Below are 24,795 nucleotides of genomic sequence, written 5' to 3' on the forward strand. Positions count from 1 at the left end.
GTTATCCGAATTATTGAATTGAAAGAATTCATGCATTTTTTCTTTAATATCTTTTATAAATTTCATGTCTGCAAGTAAAGCATTATCAAATCTCCAAATTGGTTTAGAATAAACTGATATATCATTCTGCAGATCAACCCACACACCAGCATGATCTGATATAATAATAGGATCAATAATTGCTTTCATAACTTTTTGTGCTATATTATTAGAAATGAATATATAATCAATTCTTGAAAAGGATTTATGGACCTGAGAACAGAATGAATATTCCTGATCATTAAAATGAAGGATACGCCATATATCTATTAAATCACAAGATTGTATTAAATTATCTAATCCTAATGATTTCATAATTTTACTTGGTTTTTTATCCAAAATAGGATCCATTACAGCATTGAAATCTCCAGCTACTACTAAATTAGAAGCAGCCAGTGGTATTAATATCTGTTGAATATTTTTGAAAAACTCCATTTGATTTGAATTAGGAGCATATAAATTGAATAAATCCAGGGTTGTATTTCTCAGATCCATTTTAATATGTACCCATCTTCCTAGTGGATCGAATTTTATTAACTTGAAATCTGCAATACATTTCTTATTTATGAGAATAGCTACTCCTGCTTTTTTACCAATGGCAGGTGCATAAAAACATTTGGATATCCAACCATCTTTTAGTTTATTAGATTCAATTCCTGACAGGTGTGTTTCCTGTATGAAATATATATCAGCATTTTGCTTATGAAGAAAATTTAATATTTTCTTTCTTTTTATTGGATGGTTAAGACCATTGACGTTAAGAGAATAAATTTTAAGAGCCATTTAAATTAATAAGTAATATTTGAATTATAATTCTTTGATAAAAGTTTTGATCAGACATCCACACATGTTTAACATCTATTCCTTTTTTTATTATTAACCCCTTACTTATATGATTTTTTTAATATAATTTCTTTCCCTTTTTCCCATCTCCCTCCCCTCCCTCCCCATTTATCAAAAGTCGTGTATACTTGGCCTCACGCATATCAAGTTCAGCTATAACATACTCCAGAAAGACCTTAAAACTTTCCAAATCCCATTTAAGTCATTGAATATTAAATTAATTAAGATGTAATTAATAATTCATTTATTATATTATTAATGAATTAAATCATTTTTATATATATTTCTTAGGATATCATGAAATTCTATTTTCATTATCTTTAATCTTCAATATATATATATTTTTTTTATATTATTATTTTATATTTATCTCTCTCTTTTCTTGTTGATTTTAGATTTAATATTTTAAAACAAATAAATATAGTTTGTATCTTTAACTGTATTCTAAAACATTTAAAACGCTCTATTTTTTCCCCCTTCTTCCCATCTTGTACTTTACCCTTGAAATTTTATTAATATGGGAATATAATGTTATATGAAGAATGATTCCATTAGTAAAGCCCTCTTCCCCCAGGAATGGCCCCCGCGGAATCACCCACCAGCAAATATTTCATTTTTTTCCCCCTATTGTTTGTCTCCTTCCCTCTCTTCTCTCTCTTTTCTTTGTTGTTTTTTCCTTTTTCATGTCTTCTTTCTTCTTCTTTTCTTAAGGATAGTTTATTAATAGTTTTTCGATCTTCTTTTTCTTTTGTAATCCAAGTTCTATATTCCTTTCCTTTTTTTTTTCCTTTGCATTTTATATCATACATTCCTATTATGTTCAGGTTTGTGTAGAAAAATTTAATCCTTGCGTAGAATGACCATGCTGAGAAATTGGAGGCAGAGGATTTTGGGATTTCCACTCTTTTGCTTAATTTATTCATCATAAGGGGTAATATATACTGTTATTTTGTGGGGTAATTTTAAATGAGAGATGGTTGATAGTGGGCTGACTTGAATGTATAAGAGGGTGCGTGAAATGCATACAGAATGAGGTGTGTGGTTCTGGTGATGTCTTTGGGAAATATCATGGATATGGGAGGTCTCTTTATAGGCAACTAAGGGGAAGATTATCAAAACTCACTCTGCCTTTAATGATGGTTGCTAAACCGGTTCCAGCTGGTTTAGCATGGAAATATTTTACTGGTCAATTCTCAAAAGGACTCACTTTGGTCTTTTCCGAACTTCTTGGCAAACCAAGACTCTGCCATGCAAATGTATTATAACAAGGTCATTAATATTTAAATGAACATTCTGAGTGATTTATTTATTATTGCCGGGTGATTCCCTAACCTCGCTATCCTACATTTGTGGGCAGTTTTCCGGCAGGTCTGAGCTATCGTAACCTTACTTTCTAAACAGTGCCTGAGTGCCGATAGGCTCAGGCATTGATAGAAAAGTAAGGCATGACAATTCATACCTGCCAGAAAATTTTACCCCCGACAGGAGGGATGCCCACTCCCCTCCTCTGCTGCCGTCAAGCAACCCAGCTGACACAAACACACCTGGAAGCAGGAGGGATGCCCACTCACTCCTGCCGCTGCCGTTAAGCAACCCACTCAACATATCCCCCCCCCCGGCAACGGGAGGGACACCCACTCTCTCCCACCGCTGACGAGCAACCCCCCACCCTGACAGCAAGAAGAATGCCCACTCCCGCCATCGTGCCCACCTACCTTGTTCACAAAGGCCAGCCGGAGGGATGTTCACTTCCACCAGCCAGCAGGCCTGCCTCTTAAAAATGGTGGGCCTTCCCTCCCTGGAGCATCCTAAGATACACCGGGGAGGGACCTAAGGCTCTCACTGGCCCAGGTTACCCCTCTCTCTGGATGCACCAGGAGGAGCCTAAGGTCTTGAGTGGCCCAGAAGCATAAGACCCCTCCCATAGAAGGGGTCTTAAGCGCCTGGGCTAATCAGAGCTTTAGGCCCCTCTCAGGCACATCCTAGGTTGCTCTGGGGAGGGGATGGCCCGCCATTTTGAAGAGGTGGCCCTGTTGGCCAGAGGGAATAGGCATCCCTCCGGCCAACCTTCGAGAACAAGGTTAAGGTGGGGATTGTCAGAGGCACAAGCTGTGGGGAGGGGGGGTTGGTATGTTTGTCATGAGTGTTGCTTTACGGCGGTTGCGGGAAGGAGTGGGCATTCCTCTTGTCGATTTGGGGTCTCTTTTTTTTTTTTTTTTTAACTTATGGATATATTCTGTGCACCTGCCAATCACTATCAGCAGCGATGGGCACATGCAAATTTAGCGACCCTCTATGAATCTCATTTGATGTGCAGTTTTTTAAGAATGACTCATTTTTTAAAAATCATTACAATAGCGGTCCATCGGATTTTACCGCAAACATTAAAGAATCTTCCCCATAACATGTAAAATACTAAGTTACAAGTATGGCGAGAGACTAAAATATTTCCAGCCTTTTGCGTTGGTGGTAGAGATTTCAATCCTTCTGTATGTGGTAAGCAGATGCATAGCAGCATGATGGTGCTGAGAGTGAGTATGGATGAATGATATGAATGGTAGGTCTGTATATGAATATTTAGTCTAGAAGGATGGCAGGTGTGACTGGATTGTTCGCCACCCACTGATGCGCAGGAGAGGGGCTAGGGGCCAGGTGTCAGAAATGTTTCTGGGGGGGGGGGGGGCTGGTGGACGTCTGCTGATGGCCAGATCCCCTGAGATGGGGCCTGGAGAACGAAAGGTACCTTTGCCCTGAGGGGGGAGGACCAGCAAACTGGTGAGGATGTTGGAATAGACGAAAATTAGAAAGCCCTGAATTCCTGGTAGGACCTGGCTTATTTCTGGGCAACGCCTTCAGCTTGCGGTTTTGTTCACTTGCCATGAGGTCCAGACCCTGGTTGAACAGAAGTTGTCTCTTAAGGGGCAACTTGCTCAAGATGGCCTTAGAGGAGGAGTCCCCAGATCACTGCCTATCTACAGCATCCTGTGGGTGGACACTGAATAAGTGCCCAGCTTGGTGAAAACTCTCAGGATGTCATATATAAAGCATCAGCCATGTAATCCACCCTGGAGATAATGAAGTCCAAATCATGTAGCATCAGGGTCAGGGTCATGGCGAAGTTTGGAGTGGCACGCCCGTGCAATGAAGGAGGAGGCTGTCGCCGTCTTGACCCCAGCCGCAGCCGAATCAAAAAGACACTTAAGGATAAAATCCACACGCCTGCCCTGAACATCCTTCAGAACTACTTCTCCTTCACAGGGGAGGGAAGTACACTTGGTGACCTGAGCCACAGCTGAATCCACCTTCGGAGAAGCAAAGAACTTGGTAAAACCGCCCGCCATGGCCCGAGCGCATTTCTGGGGACCCTCTGGGTCATCCCAAATCTCCGATAGGATACGAACCACATCGGGTTTATCAGGAAAAGAGGCATTTAGTGGCCTTTGATCACTCATGAGAGAACATTCCCCCTGAACCAGCTGCAGTTTTAATTCCTGCAGATTCTGAGATGAGGTCCTCCAGACACGCAGGTTTGAAGAACCTGTGCACTGTGGAATTGTCAGCCAGGTCCTGGGACCCACACAGATCCTGATTGCGGAGTTCCGCCAAATTTTCCCATCAGTAGCTGCTGCCAAACCTCCCTGCGAAAGCAGAGGAATCGAAAGAGTGCCCAATGCAATCACGGGCCTCATTCCTTTACAATCTGGGGTCCCCGCCGGGGAACCAAGCGAAAGATAGGCCGAGCGGCGGCGAAGTCCCCTATGGACAGCTCAGACGTCAGTGGAGTGACCACAGGCATAGACTTCTTAACTAAAGTATGCCTGATAGAGCATATTCACAAATTCTGGGGGGAAAAGGTCTCCCGTGACAAGAGCCACTTCGTGCACCTCAGACTTAGAGTACTTGGACGACTTATGAGGCTTTTCTCTGGAATCGTGCTTGCGTTTCACCAAAACGCCACCAGCGCTCTCCTGAGAGCCTCCAGACACAATTTTCACGGATATTGGGGCAGAGAGCTCAAGTATGGTCTCCCTAGAGGTGGAAGGCACGGCACCGCACCGCTCAGCCTGCGCTACACCCACTAGCGGACGAACCTGGGGTGAGCTAGTTCCCGATCCCAGAGCCTCAATCTGACCTGCAGGCTGTCCAGGGGGCTTAGTGCCATGCAGAGAACCTCCTAGAAGAAGATGTTCTCCAACAGTCTGCGATCTCCCGCCGCATGGATGTCCCAGCAAGGAACCTCCACAGCATAAGGGCAAACCTGCAAAGGAATAACTGAAAAAAATTACTGAAAACTAGTAAAAGAAATAGAGATAAGCTCCTACAGGCTTGGCATGTAGAAAGCAAGACCGGAATCTAATGGGCATGCTCCAGAATATGCTAGCAGAGGGAGGAGTTATAACTTCAATCATCTAAAGCTTTCTACAGCCTGGCGGCTGGGGATGCATAAAACTCACTGGTCCCGGAATAAAGTGGGATTGTACAAGAAGCTGTCGGGGAAAATGGCGGAAGCACTGATAAAAGAAAACATCGATAAACATTTTGAAAGAAACGAACTTCTGAGAACCAGCCAACATGGTTTCTGCAAGGGGAGATCATGCTTAATGAACTTATTGCACTTCTTCAAAGGAATTAACAAACGGATAGACAAAGGAGACCCCATAGACATTATATATCTAGATTTCCAAAAAGCCTCTGACAAGGTGCCCCATGAACGCCTGCTCCAGAAACTGAAGATCCATGGGGTGGAAGGAGACATACATAGATGGATCAGAAACTGGCTGGCGAGTAGGAAACAGAGGGTAGGAATGAAGGGCCACTACTCGGACTGCAGGAGGGTCACGAGTGGGGTCCAGCAGGGCTCGGTGCTTGGGCCGCTGCTATTTAATATATACATAAATGATCTAGAAACAGGGACGAAGTGCGAGATAATAAAATTTGCGGACGACACCAAACTATTTAGTGGAGCTCAGACTAAAGAAGACTGCGAAGAATTGCAAAGGGACTTGAATAAACTAGGGGAATGGGCAACGAGATGGCAGATGAAGTTCAACGTTGAGAAATGTAAAGTATTACATGTGGGAAACAGAAACCCGAGGTACAATTATACGATGGGAGGGATGTTATTGAATGAGAGTACCCAACAAAGGGACTTGGGGGTAATGGTGGACATGACAATGAAGCCGACGGCACAGTGCGCAGCGGCCGCTAAAATAGCAAATAGAATGCTAGGTATAATCAAGAAGGGTATTACAACCAGAACGAAAGAAGTTATCCTGCCATTGTATCGGGCGATGGTGCGTCCGCATCTGGAGTACTGCGTCCAATATTGGTCGCCGTACCTTAAGAAGGATATGGCGATACTCGAGAGGGTTCAGAGGAGAGCGAAATGTCTGATAAAAGGTTTGGAAAACCTTTCATACGCTGAGAGATTGGGAAAACTGGGACTCTTTTCCCTGGAGAAGAGGAGACTTAGAGTGGATATGATAGAGACTTATAAGATCATGAAGGGCATAGAGAGAGTAGAGAGGGACAGATTCTTCAAACTTTCGAATAATAAAAGAACAAGAGGGCATTCGGAAAAGTTGAAAGTGGACAGAATCGAATGCTAGGAAGTTCTTCTTTACCCAAAGTGTGGTGGACACCTGGAATGCGCTTCCAGAGGGCATAATAGGGCAGAGTACAGTACTGGGGTTCAAGAAAGGATTGGACAATTTCCTGCTGGAAAAGGGGATAGAGGGGTATAGATAGAGGATTACTGCACAGGTCCTGGACCTGTTGGGCCACCGCGTGAGCGGACTACTGGGCATGATGGACCTCAGGTCTGACCCAGCAGAGGCATTGCTTATGTTCTTTTTGTGGAGTAAGGTTTTTAAAACCTTGGTTTGTGAACATAATTTGTTCCAGAAACATGCTTGTAATCTAAAAACACTCGTATATCAAAGCAAATTTCCCCTTAAGAAATAATGGAAACTCAGACGATTCGTTCCACAACCCAAAAACTTTAATACAAACTACTACCGGGTATGCTCATAGCAATGTATTGAATGTTTGACTCCGTGGTTGATTTTAGTATGGATTGTGATCAGTGCTCTTCTGCTGCTCTATGCCTTTAATTATTATTATTGGTTTTTTTTGTTGTTGTTTTTTTTGGGTGGGGGGTGGGGGAGGGTTTTATGGTATCAAAATGTGATCTCTGTTGTATTCTTTGTCTGGTGGTTTTTGATTGTGCTTTTGACCAATAAAAAGTTTTTGCAATAATACAAACTACTGTACCACACAGAACAGTCACTACACTTCTCAGCATCAGAGAGAGAAGAACCATCGGCTCAGTTGTGATGACGTGACGCGCATATACTGTACGTACTTGTACTGCAAGACCTCGCTCAGTTTAGAACAGCCACTACACTCTCAAAGCGTCAGAGAGAGAAGAACCATCGGCTCAGTTGTGATGATGTGATGCGCATATACTGTACGTACTCATATTGCAAGACCTCGCTTGTTTATCATGTTAAAATTTAATAAACGTTTTGCAAAACATCCACACACCAAGTTACTCGCAATCCAAGATTTTACTGTACATTGCATCCATGAACACTGTATACAGAAGTCATACTCCTTGCATGATTAGGTCAACACCATATCTTTTAATATGATTTCCCTTTGTTAAACACAGGATACCAGATATTTGTTAATACTTTTATGTAATTTGACACAGGATTCTTACAAATATCTCTATGATACTCACAGTTCCTTTGGAGAGATAACTATTAACAAAGTCCTTCCAAGTGATCTCTTTCCCTGAGCTCCTGAAGAAAAAGTAGTACGTCGTAGCTGCCCAAAATAGTGTGCAGGACATGAAGTAGAATCTAAATTCTTTGTCATCCCATGGAATGTCTCCCTTTGAGAAAGAAAACAAACAAACATATTTTTATTCCACTGACAGAAGGGATATGTGCTACTTTTTAAGACAGTTCATTGGCTAAGTACTCCTGACAGCAGTTATTTTCAAATGGATTCACGGAACCCCAAGGGCTCCACAAACTCTCTTCAGGGGTTCCATGTCAGTCAGGGAAGGCGCAATCTCCGGTCACTTTTGGTTCATGATGGCTCTGCTGACAAAATGGCTGCCAGGACCTCTCACAGCAGTTTTGCGAGACTGCTCCTGGAGATCCCAGCAGCCATTTTGAGACTGGAGCCAACATGAGAAGGAGCAACTGGAAATTGCTCCTGTCCCCTCTAGACCACTAACAATATGGTGACAGGTGGTTTCCACAGGAATTGAGTCAACTGGAGAACCTTCCAAGCCCAGGTCCGTCTGTCTTGGTGTTCAGTGAAACTCATTCTGCACTCTGGTCCACTGCAAAGAATAACACTCCTAAATGAATGGGATTTTTTTCAGATCTATATAACATGCTTAGAGCAAACTGATGTCTGCCTGGAATTGGTACTCCAGAGGATGAGGGGCTGAAGGGAGAGATGGGAGTGACAGCTATCAGAATGAACATGATGATTATTGAAGTGGACCAGGCTACTTAGCAGGGAAAGCATAGTTACCTGTAGCAAGTGTTATCTGAGGACAGCCGGCATATATTCTCATATGTGGGTCATCCATGGAGCCCAGCACGGACAGTGCAAAAGTGTACTGTCACTTAAAAAATCTTGAGACTGCCCTTACCGCCCGTGTGTTGGCGACTTCATGTCCGACGTCGTGGGACTTTTAGTTCAGTAATAAAGTTAAGAAGTCAACAAGGGGAGGTAGGATGGTTATGAGAATATCTGCCTGCTGTCCTTGGATAACACCTGCTACAGGTGAGTTATTATGCTTTATTCAAGGAAATGCAGGCAGTGTATTCTCATATGTGGGACTCCCTAGCTTCCAGGATCATGCCTCTAAGAAGAGAATTATTGACAATTATTATGAGAGCCTATCAAAACCAAAAGGGTTGGAGAGAAGTCGGCATCTAAGTGGAGAATAAATTTTGCAGAACTGCTGGCCAAACCGACTATCCCATCTGGAATGATTCTCCAAATAATGGGATGTGAAGGTATGAATTGATGACCAGGTGGCTGCTTTACAGATGTCCTCAATGGGAGTGGAATGTAAATGAGCTACTGAAGTTGCTACTGCTCAAACTTTGTGTGCAGTGACATGGCCTTCAAACACCAGACAAGCCTTAGCATAGCAAAAGGAAATACAGTCTGTGAGCCATGTAAAAATGGTTCTCTTTGCGATAGGAGCTCCAAGGTTGTTTGGATCAAAAGACAGGAACAGCTGAGTGGAAGTTCTGTGAGGTTTAGTGTGATCAAAGTAATAAGTGAGTGCACATTTATAATCCAATGTGTAGAGTGCAGCTTCACCAGGGTGAGAATGTGGTCTTGGAAAGAAGACTAGGAGGCCCAAGTGGGAGTGCGTAACACTTGCTCCTGACATCCGCGCTGCTGACTCGAGTACGAGAGCCGTCTAGCAAGGGAGAGATACCACTGGACCACCATGCTGTTTAAAAAAGGCACCAACGATGGTGCTGGGGGGGATGTTTTTAAAAGGTGCGGGGGCGGTGCTGGGAGGGGGGTGTTTTGAAAAGATGCAGCAGCAGTGTTGAGAGGCGGGGGGGCGGGGTGTTTTGAAAAGGTGTGGCAGTGGTGCTGAGAGGCAGAGGGGGGTGTTTTGAAAAGTGTGGCGGCGGTGCTGAGAGGCGGGAGGGGTGTTTTGAAAAGGTGCAGCGGTAGCGGGAGGGTCTTTTACAATGCTAAGGGAGAGTACAAATTTTGTATCTTTGCTACATAAGACGCACCGAGATTTCCACCCACTTTTGGGTGGAAAAATAGTGCATCTTATGGAGCGAAAAATACGGTAATTAGTTTACATTCTCTTTTTTTATTTGGCTTAAATTGTGTTCCACTTTGAAACTTTGCAGGGAGATGGTGGAATACAAATGACATTATGCTATAGTTTATTCGAGTGCAGTTTATTGTGTCTTACAATATTATGCTACATTACATTATATAATGTTGTAATAGGAAGCACAGTATTTCCATCATGCAAAAAGTATTTATATAATACCTTTTGTAATCGGGACCACCAATTGGATTCATCTTTCCTGCCTCCTCTCTTTCCACCTCCACCTGATCCGTTGTTGCCTCCTGATGACTGCTGGCCATTATTTGGCTTTGCTTCTAAAAACAAGTGAAGATAGTTGCATTTTCACATTCCCATACACTACAACACAGGACAAGAAATACAACACAAAAATTACAACTGTTTAAGCAAACCCTATTAATGGAATTATTTTTGCTTAATATTACCTCAACAATGGAATTATCAGTGAGATTGTGTAAATAAAAATGGGCCAAGAGAAATAGCAAAACAGAGCAAAGCAAAAGAGCAAAAGAAAGGTAGCTTCCTCAAGAGAAGGATAAAAACAGTAAGAAAATTGGTTTTGCATAACAAATTTCAAACTTAAAAACAAAAACAAATCCCGTTATTACACACCTTTCGTGTCAGCAGATGACACTTTGGAGTCATTTCCTTTCTTGCCATTTTTTCCATTGGGAAAATATTTTTCAAATCCTGTTTAACACACATAAAAATAGCCAGGTGTATTAAAACAAAAACTGTTTTTGATAGAATGACAACTCACTTAGCAGGGAACAGATATTTATAAATGACTTTTCCAGTTAGTTTCATGTGCCACATTCCTCATACTGGTCCCCACAGATCTGTCAGAACTTGCTATTTAGGTCAAGACTCCAGTCTAGGGAATAGCTAGGATGCTACCAGTGACTGATGAGCAAGGGACATTGGTACACATTAACACTCCAAATCAGGAAAATAATATCTGAACTAAAAAGCTATCCAATAAGAGAGAAGCTAATTTCAGGACATAATGCTCACAGGGAAGCATGTCAACATAGCTTAATAATACAGTAAAACCTTGGTTTGCGAGCATAATTTGTTCCGAAACCATGCTTGTAATCCAAAACTCTCGTATATTAAAGCGAATTTCTCCATAAGAAATAATGGAAACTCAGACAATTTGTTCCACAATCTAGGAACTTTAATACAAAATATTGTATGTACTTGTATTGCAAGAACTCGCTCGTTTAGAACTACACTCCCGCAGCGTCAGAGAAGAACCATCAGCTCAGTTGTGATGATGTGAAGCATGTATACTGCATGCACTCGTGTTGTAAGACCTTGCTTGTTTAGAACAGTCACTACACTCCTGCAGTGTCAGAGAGAGAGAAATTGGCTCAGCTGTGATGTTGTGATGTGTGTATACTGTATGTACTTACATTGCAAGACATTAAAATTTAATAAAATGTTTTGCTTGTCTTTCAAAACACTTGCAAACCAAGTTACTTGCAATCCAAGGTTTTACTGTAGTTCTGTTGAGTTCAAACTGCAGCCAACACCACCTTGGTCCCATCAAGTAGGAAACAGAGAGAAGTGCAACAATGACATTTTAAAAATAATTAATCTGTCCAGGACAGATAATTTTTCACTTCAGATATGTGCTAATTCACTTCCTAACAGCATTTATTAAATAACAGCTCACATTTAGGAGTTTCTATACCTTTTGGTGGTCGTGAACAGAGCCTTCTATAAGCAGCAATTACATTTGCCAGAACAGTGTCACTGCCAGGAACGCCCCAAGAATTAACCTGTCCATGTAACTGAAAGAGGAAAGTTTCTGAATTATTTTAGTGCAGCACAAAAGAAATGGCAAGTGGCAACTGTCTTGCGATTACACAGTTCACAAATTATGTTGATATGTACTGGAAAACTATTTAAGAATTAAGCATGACCTAAAGATTAAGATTCAGGAATTATTTCCCTCATTTATTTTCTGATTTCTGCTTCATCTCTTCAGGAAAGGTAGGTTTGATTTTTACCCCAGTTTTGGTTGCTATTTTTGCTTTTCTTCTGTCCCTGCTCCTCAATGGAAGATTAGGTTTTCACCTTCGATCATCTTCTTTCTGTTAGTCCCTGGAGGATTCAGTACGCTAGGTATTCAATCCCTTCCCGCAATCCGGGAGTTGCAGAAATCCAAACACTTTTTTGAGCACATGCTCCTCCCAACTCAGAGAGAGAATGAGAGCCCCCTGTAGTTCAGTCCCAAAGTCAAGCAACGGACCTGAACAAATCCATGACAAGGAAGGGGGTACTGGGGAAGCTCCCCAGAAACATAAACAATTTGTGAACTGGTCTGCTCTGCAAAACATGAAAACAAGCAATAAACAAGCACAAAGCATCACAGAAAAACAATGAAGAACAATGTAGAACTAACCTGATGTGTGCAACAAGCACCCACATGAAGAATCCTTTGGTAATACCGTGTTTCCCCGAAAATAAGACCTACCCCAAAAATAAGCCCTAGCATGATTTTTGGGATAGGTCTTAATATAAGCCCTACCCCCGAAAACAAGTCCTAATTGCCACGCCGGCAGCAGCGCTCTCCCCCCCCCCACCACACAAACACCCCGACGCATCTCTCCCTCCCATCCAAATTGTGAGACCGAAATAAATACCTTATAACAAACTGGCAGCATCAGCAGCAATTTAGACAGGCTGCTTTGCAGCCTTCTTTCTATCTTCAAGGCGTTCCTCTGCCGCATTGCTGATGATGTCATCAGCAACGCGGCAGAGGAATGCCCGGGTGATAGAAGGCCGCGAAGCAGCCTGTCTAGATTGCTGCCGACACTGCCGGTTTGTTATAAGGTATTTATTTTGGTCTCGCAGTTTGGAAGGGAGGGAGAGATGGGTCGGTGGGGGGGAGGAATAGAAAGATGCTACATGGGGGGAGGGGAGGAGGGGAGGGATAGAAGCTGCAAGGGTTCTTCTGCCTCAGAATAGCTAGTCAGACAGACACAGACTGTAACCAGGAATCCCGCGGGAATCCCCCCTAACCCACGGGGACTCCCCTCTGGCCCACGGGACTCCCACGGGGATGAAAGGCATTGGAAGCTGGGTTCGTCCGTATAATATAATGGACACGTCAGCCTTAGTAAAAGAGGGGGTTTATACGTTAATTACCTGAACAGAAAACAAAAAAAGGGTTCCACCAAAGAGATTCCACAAGGAAAACAGCAGCGCAAACACATAAGAAACTGAGGAATTGATCCTGTCAGAAGTAATTGCTTTTTATGGGGTCGGGCAGGGATGGAGGTATTTCCTTGCGGGGATGGGTGGGGACGAAGAGGATCCTGACGGGGACGGGTGGGGACAGAGAGGATCCTGGCGGGGACGGGTGGGATTTCTGTCCCCACGCAACTCTCTACTTCAAGCCAAGGCACAGCACTGAATCCCTATTACTTGAACTAACATCTACAGTAAGATATCAACTCAGCAAAGGCAAGCAATCTTTTTCTACTACAATTTGACATCTTGGCAGCTTTCGATGAAGTGGACCATTTACTTCTCAAATTAAATGAACTTGGAATACAGGGTGTGGTATTACAATGGATTCCACAATTCTTAAAAAACAGAACATATGAAGTTTGGAAAGATGACAAAAAATCCCAGCAACGGAAGGCCAACTGCGGCACTCTACAAGGCTCTCCACTATCACCTAAACTGTTTAACATCTATTTGAGAGCTCTGGGAAATAATCTACCCTCGACCCAGGAACATATCCTCTCTTTTGCAGATGATATCTTCATTCTTTGTAAAGCCAAAGAATCCTTTGATAATACCCTAATCCTTTGATAATACCCTAAATTACTTGAAAAATACTAATCGACGACCTAAGTGCATGGATGATGAGAAACTTCCTCAAACTAAATACCGTAAATCAAAGACAAGAATATTATGGTTCAGAGACTATAATTCTCTATCTAGCACAGAACTAAAACTACAGGGGAGAGACTAAAGATAGAAAATACCTCCAAAGTACTGGGAGTTACACTAGACTCAAACTTAACGTTCAACACATAGCCTCTTTTACAAAGCTGCGCTAGCGGCTGCTATGCGGCAACAGCACTGAAGCCCTTTAAATCTCTATAGGCTTCGAGGCCGTTAGCACAGCGCAGACGCTAGTGTGGCTTTGTAAAAGAGGCCATTAATCTTTCTAGTGAAAAAATTCTTCTTTAAGATGAGACAACTAAGAACAATAAGACCAGTCCTAACCCAGGCCAGTTTCAGAACAGTAGCACAATCTGTCCTAATACCATACTTAGACTATTGCAACTCATTATATTGTGGCATTACAGAAAAAGAACTCAAAGAGACTACAACTATTCCAAAACACTGCCGCCAGACTACCGTAATTTTCAAAATGAATCGGTATGAGAGGGTAAATCCACTATTAGAACAATTACACTGGCTATGAATAGCCTGCATGGTTCACAAAGCGAACTACAGAGAAAACTCGGATGGACTAACCTCTGAAATTAAAGTCCCGTACAAATCTCTTCTCTCAATAATCAACCTCCTATCCTTCACTCCTTCCCTCAAACAACCACAAGATTGGGCTTAAAAATTTAATGTCAATAATTTGATTCAATTCTTATTGTAAACTGAATAGATTCCTTGTAGAGAATTGCAGTATATAAGACACTATATTGTATCATCAATATTATTATTCAATTTGCTCTTTTCCAGTTTGTCTGTAATATTACTATAAAGCTGTAGATGTACCAATTAACCTTGGGTTGATTTTATTCTGTATATAACTGATATATACTTCAGTGATTACTTTTTTATTTTGGTCTGTTCACATCAGATTTTTAGAATTTGTTGTGTTCTTTTTGTCACATTGGTATGCAACCTGTTTTATTATGAAGTCCATTTATGCTGAACTTTTGTTTGATAAGTTTCATTATTAATTACATCTTTTTTTTCTTCCTATATTTAATTTACCCCTTCTTTTATCAAGCTGTGTTAGAGGTGTATAGCACAGGCCAGAGAGGTAAGTACACCAATGCTCGTAGGAATTCTATGAGCGTCAGAGCATTTACTGCACCGGCTTGCACTAAAAACCTTTAGTGTAGCTTGATAAAAGCCAGCCTAAGAGACCACTAACAATCGAAGCTGCATTTTTACCTTTTGTGTGCTCAGTATGCAAATCGCATATTTGACATTCTACAAGTATTCTGGTATGTTTCCCTTTTTATATATCTCGTGTTATTTAATATGTATATTATTTAAATTTAGATGGATTTATAGATTTTTTAGTGTATTATGTATATGTTTTATTCATTTGTATAATGATTCTGTATATTTGTCAATACACCATTGATTTTATTCATATACAATTGTTGTTTGTTTTATATTTTTATATCATTTACAAATTTACCATTGACAAACTATTCTAATGATCAGATTTATTAGCACATTGGTAGTAGGTTTATTGGGATAGGGAGGGATATGTAAAATTTTTGGAAATAGGAATTGGGAAAAAGGGGGTGGGATTTATCATTTATGATATGATGTATTGATTGTAGTTACAAATGTCATATAATAATTAATTATATTTTATATGTTTCAATTGCTGTACGAATGAAAAACTAATAAATAAAATAAAATTTGAAAAAAAAAAATATCATTTATGTTTTGTATGTTTTTAGACTCCTGATGCAGGTCTTACAGTCAAAACATGGCTTGTGTCGAGTTATCATACTTCATTTCATTAAAGAATTTCTGATCAACAATTGGTTCCTCAATTGTCCTTTTTCGGCCCCTGGTGGACTTCTCGCTGATGTTTTGTTAACCAAGGTAAACAAAATTAATTTCAGCAAAGTAGAACAATGTCAATATATCAAAACACATTCCAGACTACTTACAGCCACCAATGATTTGTGAGAATATAAAGCACCCCTCCCCCCCCCCTCCAATTTTAGGTTATTTACGCCTTCAAAAGAGAAGCAATAATCATTTATTGTACTATTTACTTGGCGCCTCAAGAGAGCTATATAAGGCCCAAATTCACTAAGCTAACCGATCGGTTTGCGAGCCCTTTGCGACCAAATTTCCCTACAACACCATTCACTAAATCCTGTAGCGATCCAATCCTGACCCTCCCATGCAAATTAGCAAAACCCCATGCAAAATAGCCAATCAATTGATTCACTAACATTTGCTTGGCTATTTTGAGTCAGGTTTTACTACTGACAAACCGACCGCTGAGACCTGTCGGTAACTGAGTTACTGTCAGGTCTGCAGGTTTTTTGAGAGGCCTGCCTGTCTTTTTTATTCATTTTTTTCCATGGCACAGATATTTTGCGTGTGTTACACACGTAAAATATCTGCCCCTCTAAAAAAATGAATAAAAAAGACAGGCAGGCTCATCATAAATATCCCCATACACGGCCACCCCCCACCCCTGACCGTCAAGACCCTTGCCCTCCTTCTCTGCGACTGACACGGCACGGTCCTCGCCCCCTCTTCCCTGCATGGCCTACCCACCCCCGGCACCAAAAAGTTGGGAGCAGGAGGGGTGCTCAGTCCCTCCTGCTCCTAGGCCATTGTTTTGGCCAATCAGGGACTTCCCTAGACTCCTCTTTAAGGAAGTCCCTGATTGGCTGTTATTGGCTGTTATTGGGTGGTGGCCGGCCGGAGCAGCAGGAGGACTTTCCTCCTGCTCCTGAAGATTGGCACGGCGTAGGAGCAGGAGGAGAGTCTGGGTACCTCTCCTGCTCCCAAAGATGTTGGGAGCCTTGTCCAAAGAGCAGGAGGGACTGGGCACCCCTCCTGCTCCCAACTATTTTAAAGGTACCGGGGTGGGTGGGCTGGGCCCAACCGTCTAGGCCGACCAGGGGTGGGTGGCCTAGGAGCAGGAGGGACTGAGCATCCCTCCTGCTCCCAACTTTTTGGTGATCGGGGCCTGGGTGTGTGGGGGAGGGGGAGGGGGTGTCAGGCAGGGCCGGTGTGTCAGGCCGATGCCCGATCTCTCTTCCCTGTTGACCGGACTCTCCTGCTCTCTGCCGCCGTTCCTCACAATGCAGGCCCGCTTTAAAACCACAGGCCTGTGCTGCAGGGAACGGTGGCAGAGAGCAGGAGAGTCCGGGAGCAGGCAAGAGAGATCTGGGCATAGCAGGGCAAGCAAGAGAGATGGGTGTTGAGCCCTGACAGCAGTGACAGGAGGATGCTTCTCCTGTCAGGGTGTATGCATGAGCAAGGATCGCTCTGGCAGTGGGTAGGGAGCGTTTTAACGATCGTCCCCATTTGCATGCAGACCTTTACTGAATTCATTGGCCGGCATACAAACGGAAACGGATCGTGCACGGTTTGGAGGCTTAGTGAATTTGGGCCTAAGTTCAGTAAATTAAACGGATAACACCACATGTGCACCCAGCAACAACTCTTAAAATACCTGGATGTGAAAACACATTTGTTTTATAGATGCTTTTTAGCATATTCTCCCTGTATTACAAGCAGTGTATGTACCGATTTGTAGGCGAGTTTCAGATCAGCCTGCCTTCCACACTGCTTTGGGCCCTGTATAACACAGGACACGCACAGAAAACTAAACAGCAGGACATAAACTAAACCGAAAATGCATTAGTACAATTATTGCAAACAGCCAAAATGTTATGACAACACAGGAGACGCACATTACTCCATCTGACACATGAAAACGTTCGCCTTCTTGCTCTACACAGCGCTCCTCCCCAATCTCAAAATAATGTTCCGGGGGACGGGACGGGACGACATTTTAAATTCGCAGCTCCCACAACTCCTTGTTTCACTCACCCGCCGCAGGCAGGAATCATTGAACCCAGGGCCCCGACGCGTGAGTAGCCGCAGGAAAGTCCCACGCGAAGCTCGGCAACCCATGGGAAGCAGCAAGAGCAGGTGGCGCAGCGCCATGGCCGCCCGCGCGACCTGACCACTAACGGAAAGCTAGACGACTTCAGCGCAGCGACAGCCCACAAACTAACACGGTTGTTACAGTCTATACATTAGGAACAACCTTTCTGCACCGCGACCTCATTCTCCCTGACGACGCTAACCTGTTACGTCATCACAACCATCCAACCAGCTGGCGTACGTGGGAGCGTGGAACGCATCGGAGAGCAGAGAACAACGCTGGTTGGCTGCGCATAAAACTACGAAAGACGTTACGTGCCTGCGGATAAAAGAGCAATGTCAGCGTGATCAGGGTTTTAGCCGCCCGTTTTCTTTTTGGCGCGCACGCGCGTGGTATTTAAAGCTGGGAGGTAGGGAGATTTACGAGGTAGCTCAGGGTGTGAGATGCGAAAGTAAGTGCTGGCGGTCTGATTTTGAAGCGTCTGATTCAAGGGTAGTTTTGGGAAATTAACATTCTTGCTCATGTCTGGACAGAATGGGTAAGTTAGTGCAAAATATAGTATTTTGCAGAAAATAAAAGTTATTAGGTGCCATCGACTCATGTTAGAATCCTAGCGGCTGGATAAATTACACATTTTTTTTTTAAAATAGATTTTGTGCTAATCCAGCAAAGTCCTCCAGTTATTTTCAACGTGTCCAGTCATCTGGCTGCAGGTCGCCCTCTTGGCCTGGTTCCTTCGATCTTCCCAAAGCATGATGTCCTCCTCCAGTGATATCTCTCTTCTGAACGATGTGACCAAAATAAGACAGTCAACTTCATCATTTCAGCTTCTTTTTTTTTTTAAATTCTTTATTGGTTTTTAATCAAAAACAGTGTCATACAAATGAAAGAACAAAAGATATTCCACATATTCCACTATTATCTATACAGGTAACATAAATATTTAATAATTACATTTTCCTGCATATAATAATATCATAATATATCCTAATATACAATACAAATAAAGAATAAAGTTACCCAAATATCACTATCAATATTTATTCCCCTCCCTCCAACCCCCCACCCCCCTGGATGTGGATCATTTCAGCTTCTAGTAACATAGGGGTCCTTTTATCAAGCCACGCTAGCGGGGTTAGCGCGTGGGATATTTCATCACGCGCTAATCCCCCGCGGCCAGCTTAAAAACTAATGCCTGCTCAATGCAGGCGTTAGCAGCTAGCGTGGCAGGCGGTTTAATGTGCGTTAAACCCCTACCGCAGCTTGATAAAAGGACCCCATAGTCAGTGTGATCTCTTCCAGAATTGATCCGTTAGTTCTTCTGGTGTCTATCACTGCACGCATAAAATCCTCCTCCAGCACCAAGGCTCAAATGAGTCAGTCTTGTTTCTGTAGTGTCCAGCTTTTGCATCTGTAATTGACTAATGAGAAAATGAGTATGTGGGCAAGTTTGATCTTCATTTGGAGTGTTATTTCCTTGCCTTTGAATACTTCATTGAGAGTCTTCATTGAAGAGCAACCAAGTGCTTTTCTGAGGAGTATTTTCTTCTAGTTGCTTGTTTACAAAACAGCCCAGGAGATAGAATAGAAATTGTAAAGGATTTCAGTTGCCTTCAAACTCAAAATCATAATTTTCCTTGTTCATGATCTTTGATTTATGTTCAGTTCTAATTCTATGTTATGACTTTCAGCTTTGACTTTTCTCAGTAGATACAGCATATCTTCTATGCTGCTGGTGATCAGTGTTGTATTATCTGCATACAGGCTATTTAGATTTCGGCCACCAACTTTGAAACAGACACTTCTTCCAAATTTGCTTTTCTGAAGATGGCTTCACTACAAACGTTCAATAGGTAAGGTGACCAGATGCATCCTTGTCTGATGCCATGTTTTATTGGAAACAATGTTGCCATATTTAGTTCTATACAGTGTTACTCTACAGTTCTCAATACATGTAGTTTATCGTGATCCACACAGTCAAAAGTTAGTGCTGCCCGATTCAGGAAAAAAAATTTTGTTTTGATTCAGCCTATCGATTCAATTTGTCTGCCCAATTGGGTGTTTTTTTTTTTTTTTTTCAAACATCCTGGTGAGTTTATTTTATATTAACTACAACCCGGGAAAAATAATGATATTTAACTGTGATAATACATCAATAGGGTTTATTTTATAGCCTCTTCACCCCCTTTGCCCACTCCTACCAACACTGGTCCTGTGGTGTAAACAAAATAAACAAAAAATACTTTTCCTCTCTCTGTTAAATCCTAGCTCACGTTCGTGGTCTTAACACCAGCTCTGGATCTGACATATTGTAATCACAAAACAGAAAATAAAATTATTTTTTCTACCTTTTGTCTGGTCATTTTTCAAATCATGTTTGTCCCAGGCTCTGGTTGTCTTCTGATAACTCGCTTGCCAGGGTCTCCTTTCTCGGTGCTAGGCATCCATCTTCCATCTCTGTCCTCCCCTTCTGTTTCCCTTCCCCCCTCCCCAGAGGTCTGGCAACTTTCCTTTTTTTCCATCTCCATCCCCCTGCAGTTGCAGTGATGAACCCCACCTTCCCCAGATCCATCATCTCTCCTTTTCTCAACTACACTTTCATCCAGCATCTCTCCCTCCTTCCCCATCACCCCAGGATCCACCAGCTCTCCCTTTCTCTTCCTAATTACCCTCTCTATCCTCCCCTCCACACCATCCCTTGTGTCCAACTTCTCTCACTTTGTTCCTTCCCTCCCTAAATCCCATTGTCCATCTCTCTCCCTGTCCTGTTTTTAGACCCATTATTTCTTCCCCCTCCCTCCCCCCAAGTCCAGTATATGCACGTCACTTTGAACCCCCTTTCCCTCCCTCTGTGTACTTCTACATCAGCCCCCCCCCAAAGGCCTGCATGTTCCCCCAGCTTCCCCTGTCCACCATCCATCCTCTCTCTGAATCCCTTATCTATCATACCCAGCATCTCTCTTCTGTGTCCCTGTCCCTCCATGCCCAGCATCTTTTCTCTGTTTTATGTCTCTCCCCATATCCAGCTTCTTCCTTCTCTCTTCTTACCTCCTGTATTCCCTTCCCCAGGTACAGGCTTTCTTCTACTATCTCTCCTGCCATCTTACTCCCTGCCCACCTACTTTGGAGCAGTATCTGTCCCTCTTGTACCCTTCCCCCTGTGGTCTTGCATTTCTCTCTCCCTCTCCTTTAGTCTAGCACCTCTCCTCTACTTTCCTCCCCTTCTTTTTGGTTTAGTCTCTCTCTTCCCTTCACCCCAGGTCTGGCATCTCCTTTCCCCTCTCTTACTCTCTCTTGCCCCTTCCTCCTCCTCCCTCTGCACAGGCCTGGCAGCCATCTCTCAATCTTCAACATACAAGTATAGCAAATGTGTTATACTGCCCCCCCTCTGCCTCGAATGCCAGCTCCCCCCGTTTTTACCTTAAGCTAATATGACAGCCTGCAGGATCGCTGGTGCTATAGCAATCCCTGCAGCTACCGCTGTACTCTGCCGTGATCCTGCCCCTGATGTCAAAGGAGAGGTGGGACTATAGCAGAGAGAATGTGCTGCCGAGGATGACGGGCAGCTGCAAGGATCACTACAGCACCGGCAATCCTGCAGGCTGTCGTATTAGCTTAAGGTAAGAGCGGGGAAGCTGGGGGAACATGCAGGCCTTTCTGACTGACCATCTCCCCTCAAGCAGGAGCGGCAGCAGACGGGCAGCAAGAGGCAGCGCTGCTGCTTCTGTTTTAGGAAGGCATGGGGGGAGGGTCAGTCATCGAATCGGGAGGCAGATTTTTTTTTTTTTTAAATCAAATTAATTTTAATAAATTTATCTGATTCGAATCAAAAATCGGGCAGCACTAGTCAAAAGCTTTGCTGTTGTCTATGAAGCAAAAAAGTATAGGGGCTTTGCTTTTCTCCAGTATTCATTTAATACAACAATGTCTCTTGTTCCTTGACTTTTTCTAAAACCAGCCTGAACATTAGGTAGTTCTTGCTCAACATATGATTGTAGCCTTCATTGTATTATTTTCAGCAATATTTTGCTGGCATGTGGAATTAATGCAATCGTTCTGTAGTTGTTACAGTCCTTGGCATCATCTTTCTTCAGTACAGAAATGAACAGTGATCATCTTCTCCAATCAGTTGGCCTTGTTTTTTTCTTTCCAAATCTATTGACAGTCAAGTGAGGGCCATGATAGCAAGGTGCCGCATGAACGACTACTTTGGAAAATTGCGAGCCATGGAATCGAGGGTGAAATACTCACGTGGATTAAAAACTGGCTGGAGCATAGGAAACAGAGTGGGGGTAAATGGACAATACTCGGACTGGAAGAGCGTCACCAGTGGGGTGCTTGGACCTATGCACTTCAACATCTTTATAAATGATCTGGACATAGGTACAAGTGAAGTGATTAAATTTGCGGACGATACGAAGTTATTCAGAGTAGTGAAGACGCAGGGGGATTGCGAAGATCTGCAACGTGACATAATCAGGCTCGAGGAATGGGCATCGACATGGCAGATGAGGTTCAACGTGGATAAGTGTAAAGTGATGCATGTCGGTAACAAAAATCTCATGCACAAATACAGGATGTCCAGGGCGGTACTTGGAGAGACCTCCCAGGAAAGGGACTTGGGAGTTTTGTTTGACAAGTCGATGAAGCCGTCTGCACAATGTGTGGTGGCAGCGAAAAGGGCGAACAGAATGCTAGGAATGATAAAGAAGGGGATCACAAACAGATCGGAAAAGGTTACCATGCCGCTGTACCGGGCCATGGTGTGCTCTCACCTGGAGTACTGTGTACAGCACTGGTCGCCGTACATGAAGAAGGACACGGTATTACTCAAAAGGGTCCAGAGAAGAGCAAGTAAGATGGTTAAGGGGTTGGAGGAGCTGTCGTACAGCGAAAGATTAGAGAAACTGGGCCTCTTCTCCCTTGAACAGAGGAAATCGAGAGGGGACATGATCGAAACATTCAAGGTACTGAAGGGGATAGACTTAGCAGATAAGAACAGGTTGTTCACACTCTCTAAGGTAGGGAGAACGAGAGGGCATTCTCTAAAGTTGAAAGGGGATAGATTCCATACAAACGTAAGGAAGTTCTTCTTCACCCAGAGAGTGGTGGAAAACTGGAACGCTCTTCCAGAGTCTGTCATAGGGGAAAACACCCTCAAGGGATTCAAGACAAAATTAGACAAGTTCCTGCTGAATAGGAACGTGTGTTGGTAGGGCTAGTCTCAGTTTGGGTACTGGTCTTTGACCAGAGGGCCGCCACGTGAGTGGACTACTGGGCATGATGGACCACTGGTCTGACCCAGCAGCGGCACTTCTTATGTTCTTTGAGCCTTTGATTAATTAAATTGGAATACCATTAATACCAGGTGACTTGGTTTTCAATAAATTGCAAGAGGACCTTGTGGGACTTGGAGACTGGACATTCAAAATGGCAGATGACATTTAATTTGAGCAAGTGTAAAGTGATGCATATGGGAAAAAGGAACCCAAACAATAGCTACGTGATGCAAGGTTCTAGGTTAGGAATCACTGCCCAGGAAAAGGATCTAGGTTTCATTGTTGAGGATATGTTGAAACCCTCAGCTGAATGTGCAGTGGTGGCGGCTAAGAAAGCAAATAGAATGTTAGGCATTATCAGAAAAGGAATGGAAAACAAAAATGTTATAATGCTCTTGTATCGCTCTATGGTACGGCCGCACCTCAAATACTGTGTGTAATTCTGGTTGCCGTATCTCAAAAAATATATAGCAGAATCGGAAAAGGTACAGAGAAGGGCAATGAAAATGATAAAAGGGATGGGACCACTTCCCTATGAGGAAAGGGTAAAGTGGCTAGGGCTTTTCAGCTTGGAAAAGAGATGGCTCAGGGGTGGAGTGGAAAGGGTAGTGTGAATCGCTTGTTTATTCTTTTCAAAAATACTAGGACTAGGGGGCATGTGATGAAGCTAAGTAGTAGTAGATTTAAACCAGAGAAAATATTTATTCACACAACGTGTAATTAAACTCTGGAATACATTGCCAAGAATGTGGTGTATAAGAACCTTATTGTCTCTGTAAGGGCTGGCTTGGTGGTGGGGGGTGTTTGATCCTGGATAATCTCTAAGGTTTAAAATACAGTGGAACCTTGGTTTACGAGCATAATTCGTTCCAGAAGCATGCTCGTAAACCAAATTGCTCGTATATCAAAGTGAGTTTCCCCATATGAAGTAAGGGAAACTCGCTTGATACGTTCCACCTCCTCCTCCTTCCCCTCACCCCCCTCCCCCCCTCCCGAGGCTACCGGCACTGCTCCATCCCCCCCTGCTCAAACAGACATCGCACCCCCCTCTCCCCCCCCCGAGAACCGCATCGCACCCCCGTGCTGGAAACGGCATCCGCCCACCCGCCTCTTGCCTGGGCTGGGCTTTGAGCATCTGGGCATGATCAAGGCCTTCTGGCTCTCTCCGAGATCTCGGACCGACGCTGGACCCCTCCCAGAGGAAGTGATCAATCAACCATTTGGATCTGAGAGCCAATTACCTGGCACTGAAGGCGTTTGGAAGCACACTACAGAACAAAGCTGTGCAAGTGCTCAGACAATGCAACAGCAGTAGCCTATGTCAATTGGCAGGGGAGCATCAAGAGTGCTTCTATACGCCTGGAAGTTCAAATGTTTTCATGGGCGGAGATTCCACTTAATGTCTCTCTCAATGTCACATGTAGCAGGAGTGGACATTGTGCAAGCAGATTTTCTTAGCTGGAAGACCTTAGATCTTGCAGAATGAGCACTATCTCCAGAGGCATTCCACATTATTGTGAGTCGGGGGCGCCAGTGTTCATTTTGATGGCGATTGTAGCCAACAAGAAGGCAGTTTGGTTCTTCAGCTTGGACTCCCTGGTGCAACCACAGCCAAAGGCAGGGCTTCTATATGTCTTCCCTCCGTGGCCCATGATAGGCAGAGTCCTGCGAAGAATGTCCATACCAAGGGCTGGTAGCTATGGTTGCACCGAACTGGCTGAGGCATCAGTGGTATGCAGATCTCATCCCATATACAGAGGGACCAGAGGGACCAAAGTTTGACTACCAATCCATCCGGGGTTCTTCACATAGGATCCAATCGCCCTAGAGGATCTGGAATGCTTTGGTCTTAGTGCATGGCCCTTGAGTGCATAGCCTGGCTATTC

The 24,795-nt window shown here is 43.4% G+C and overlaps 1 protein-coding gene and 1 long non-coding RNA gene across 4 annotated transcripts in view; one reads left to right on the plus strand and one right to left on the minus strand.

The window, feature by feature from the left end:
* The window catches only part of AFG3L2 (AFG3 like matrix AAA peptidase subunit 2), a 101,189-nt gene extending 83,339 nt beyond the window's left edge, over positions 1–17,850 (minus strand). For 2 of the 3 annotated variants that reach the window (XM_033934114.1, XM_033934113.1), the window contains exons 1-5: positions 17,573–17,831; positions 11,457–11,556; positions 10,373–10,450; positions 9,944–10,056; positions 7,628–7,780 (exon numbers count right to left, since the gene is read on the minus strand). In XM_033934114.1, the coding sequence (XP_033790005.1) occupies positions 7,628–7,780; positions 9,944–10,056; positions 10,373–10,450; positions 11,457–11,556; positions 17,573–17,689 (561 nt within the window). In that variant the 5' untranslated portion in view covers positions 17,690–17,831. Of the gene's footprint in view, positions 1–7,627; positions 7,781–9,943; positions 10,057–10,372; positions 10,451–11,456; positions 11,557–17,572 lie in introns of all 3 variants that reach the window. The other variant, XM_033934115.1, reaches the window with a different exon arrangement.
* Positions 17,851–18,001: 151 nt separating this feature from the next.
* Positions 18,002–24,795, plus strand: part of LOC117355486 — a 29,895-nt gene continuing 23,101 nt past the window's right edge. Inside the window, exons 1-3 of the long non-coding RNA XR_004538385.1 lie at positions 18,002–18,168; positions 18,281–18,560; positions 19,395–19,483. This is a non-coding gene — a long non-coding RNA (uncharacterized LOC117355486). The remainder of the gene's footprint in view (positions 18,169–18,280; positions 18,561–19,394; positions 19,484–24,795) is intronic.

The sequence above is a fragment of the Geotrypetes seraphini genome, chromosome 2 (genome assembly GCF_902459505.1).
Source record: "Geotrypetes seraphini chromosome 2, aGeoSer1.1, whole genome shotgun sequence".
Taxonomy (NCBI): Eukaryota; Metazoa; Chordata; class Amphibia; order Gymnophiona; family Dermophiidae; genus Geotrypetes; species Geotrypetes seraphini.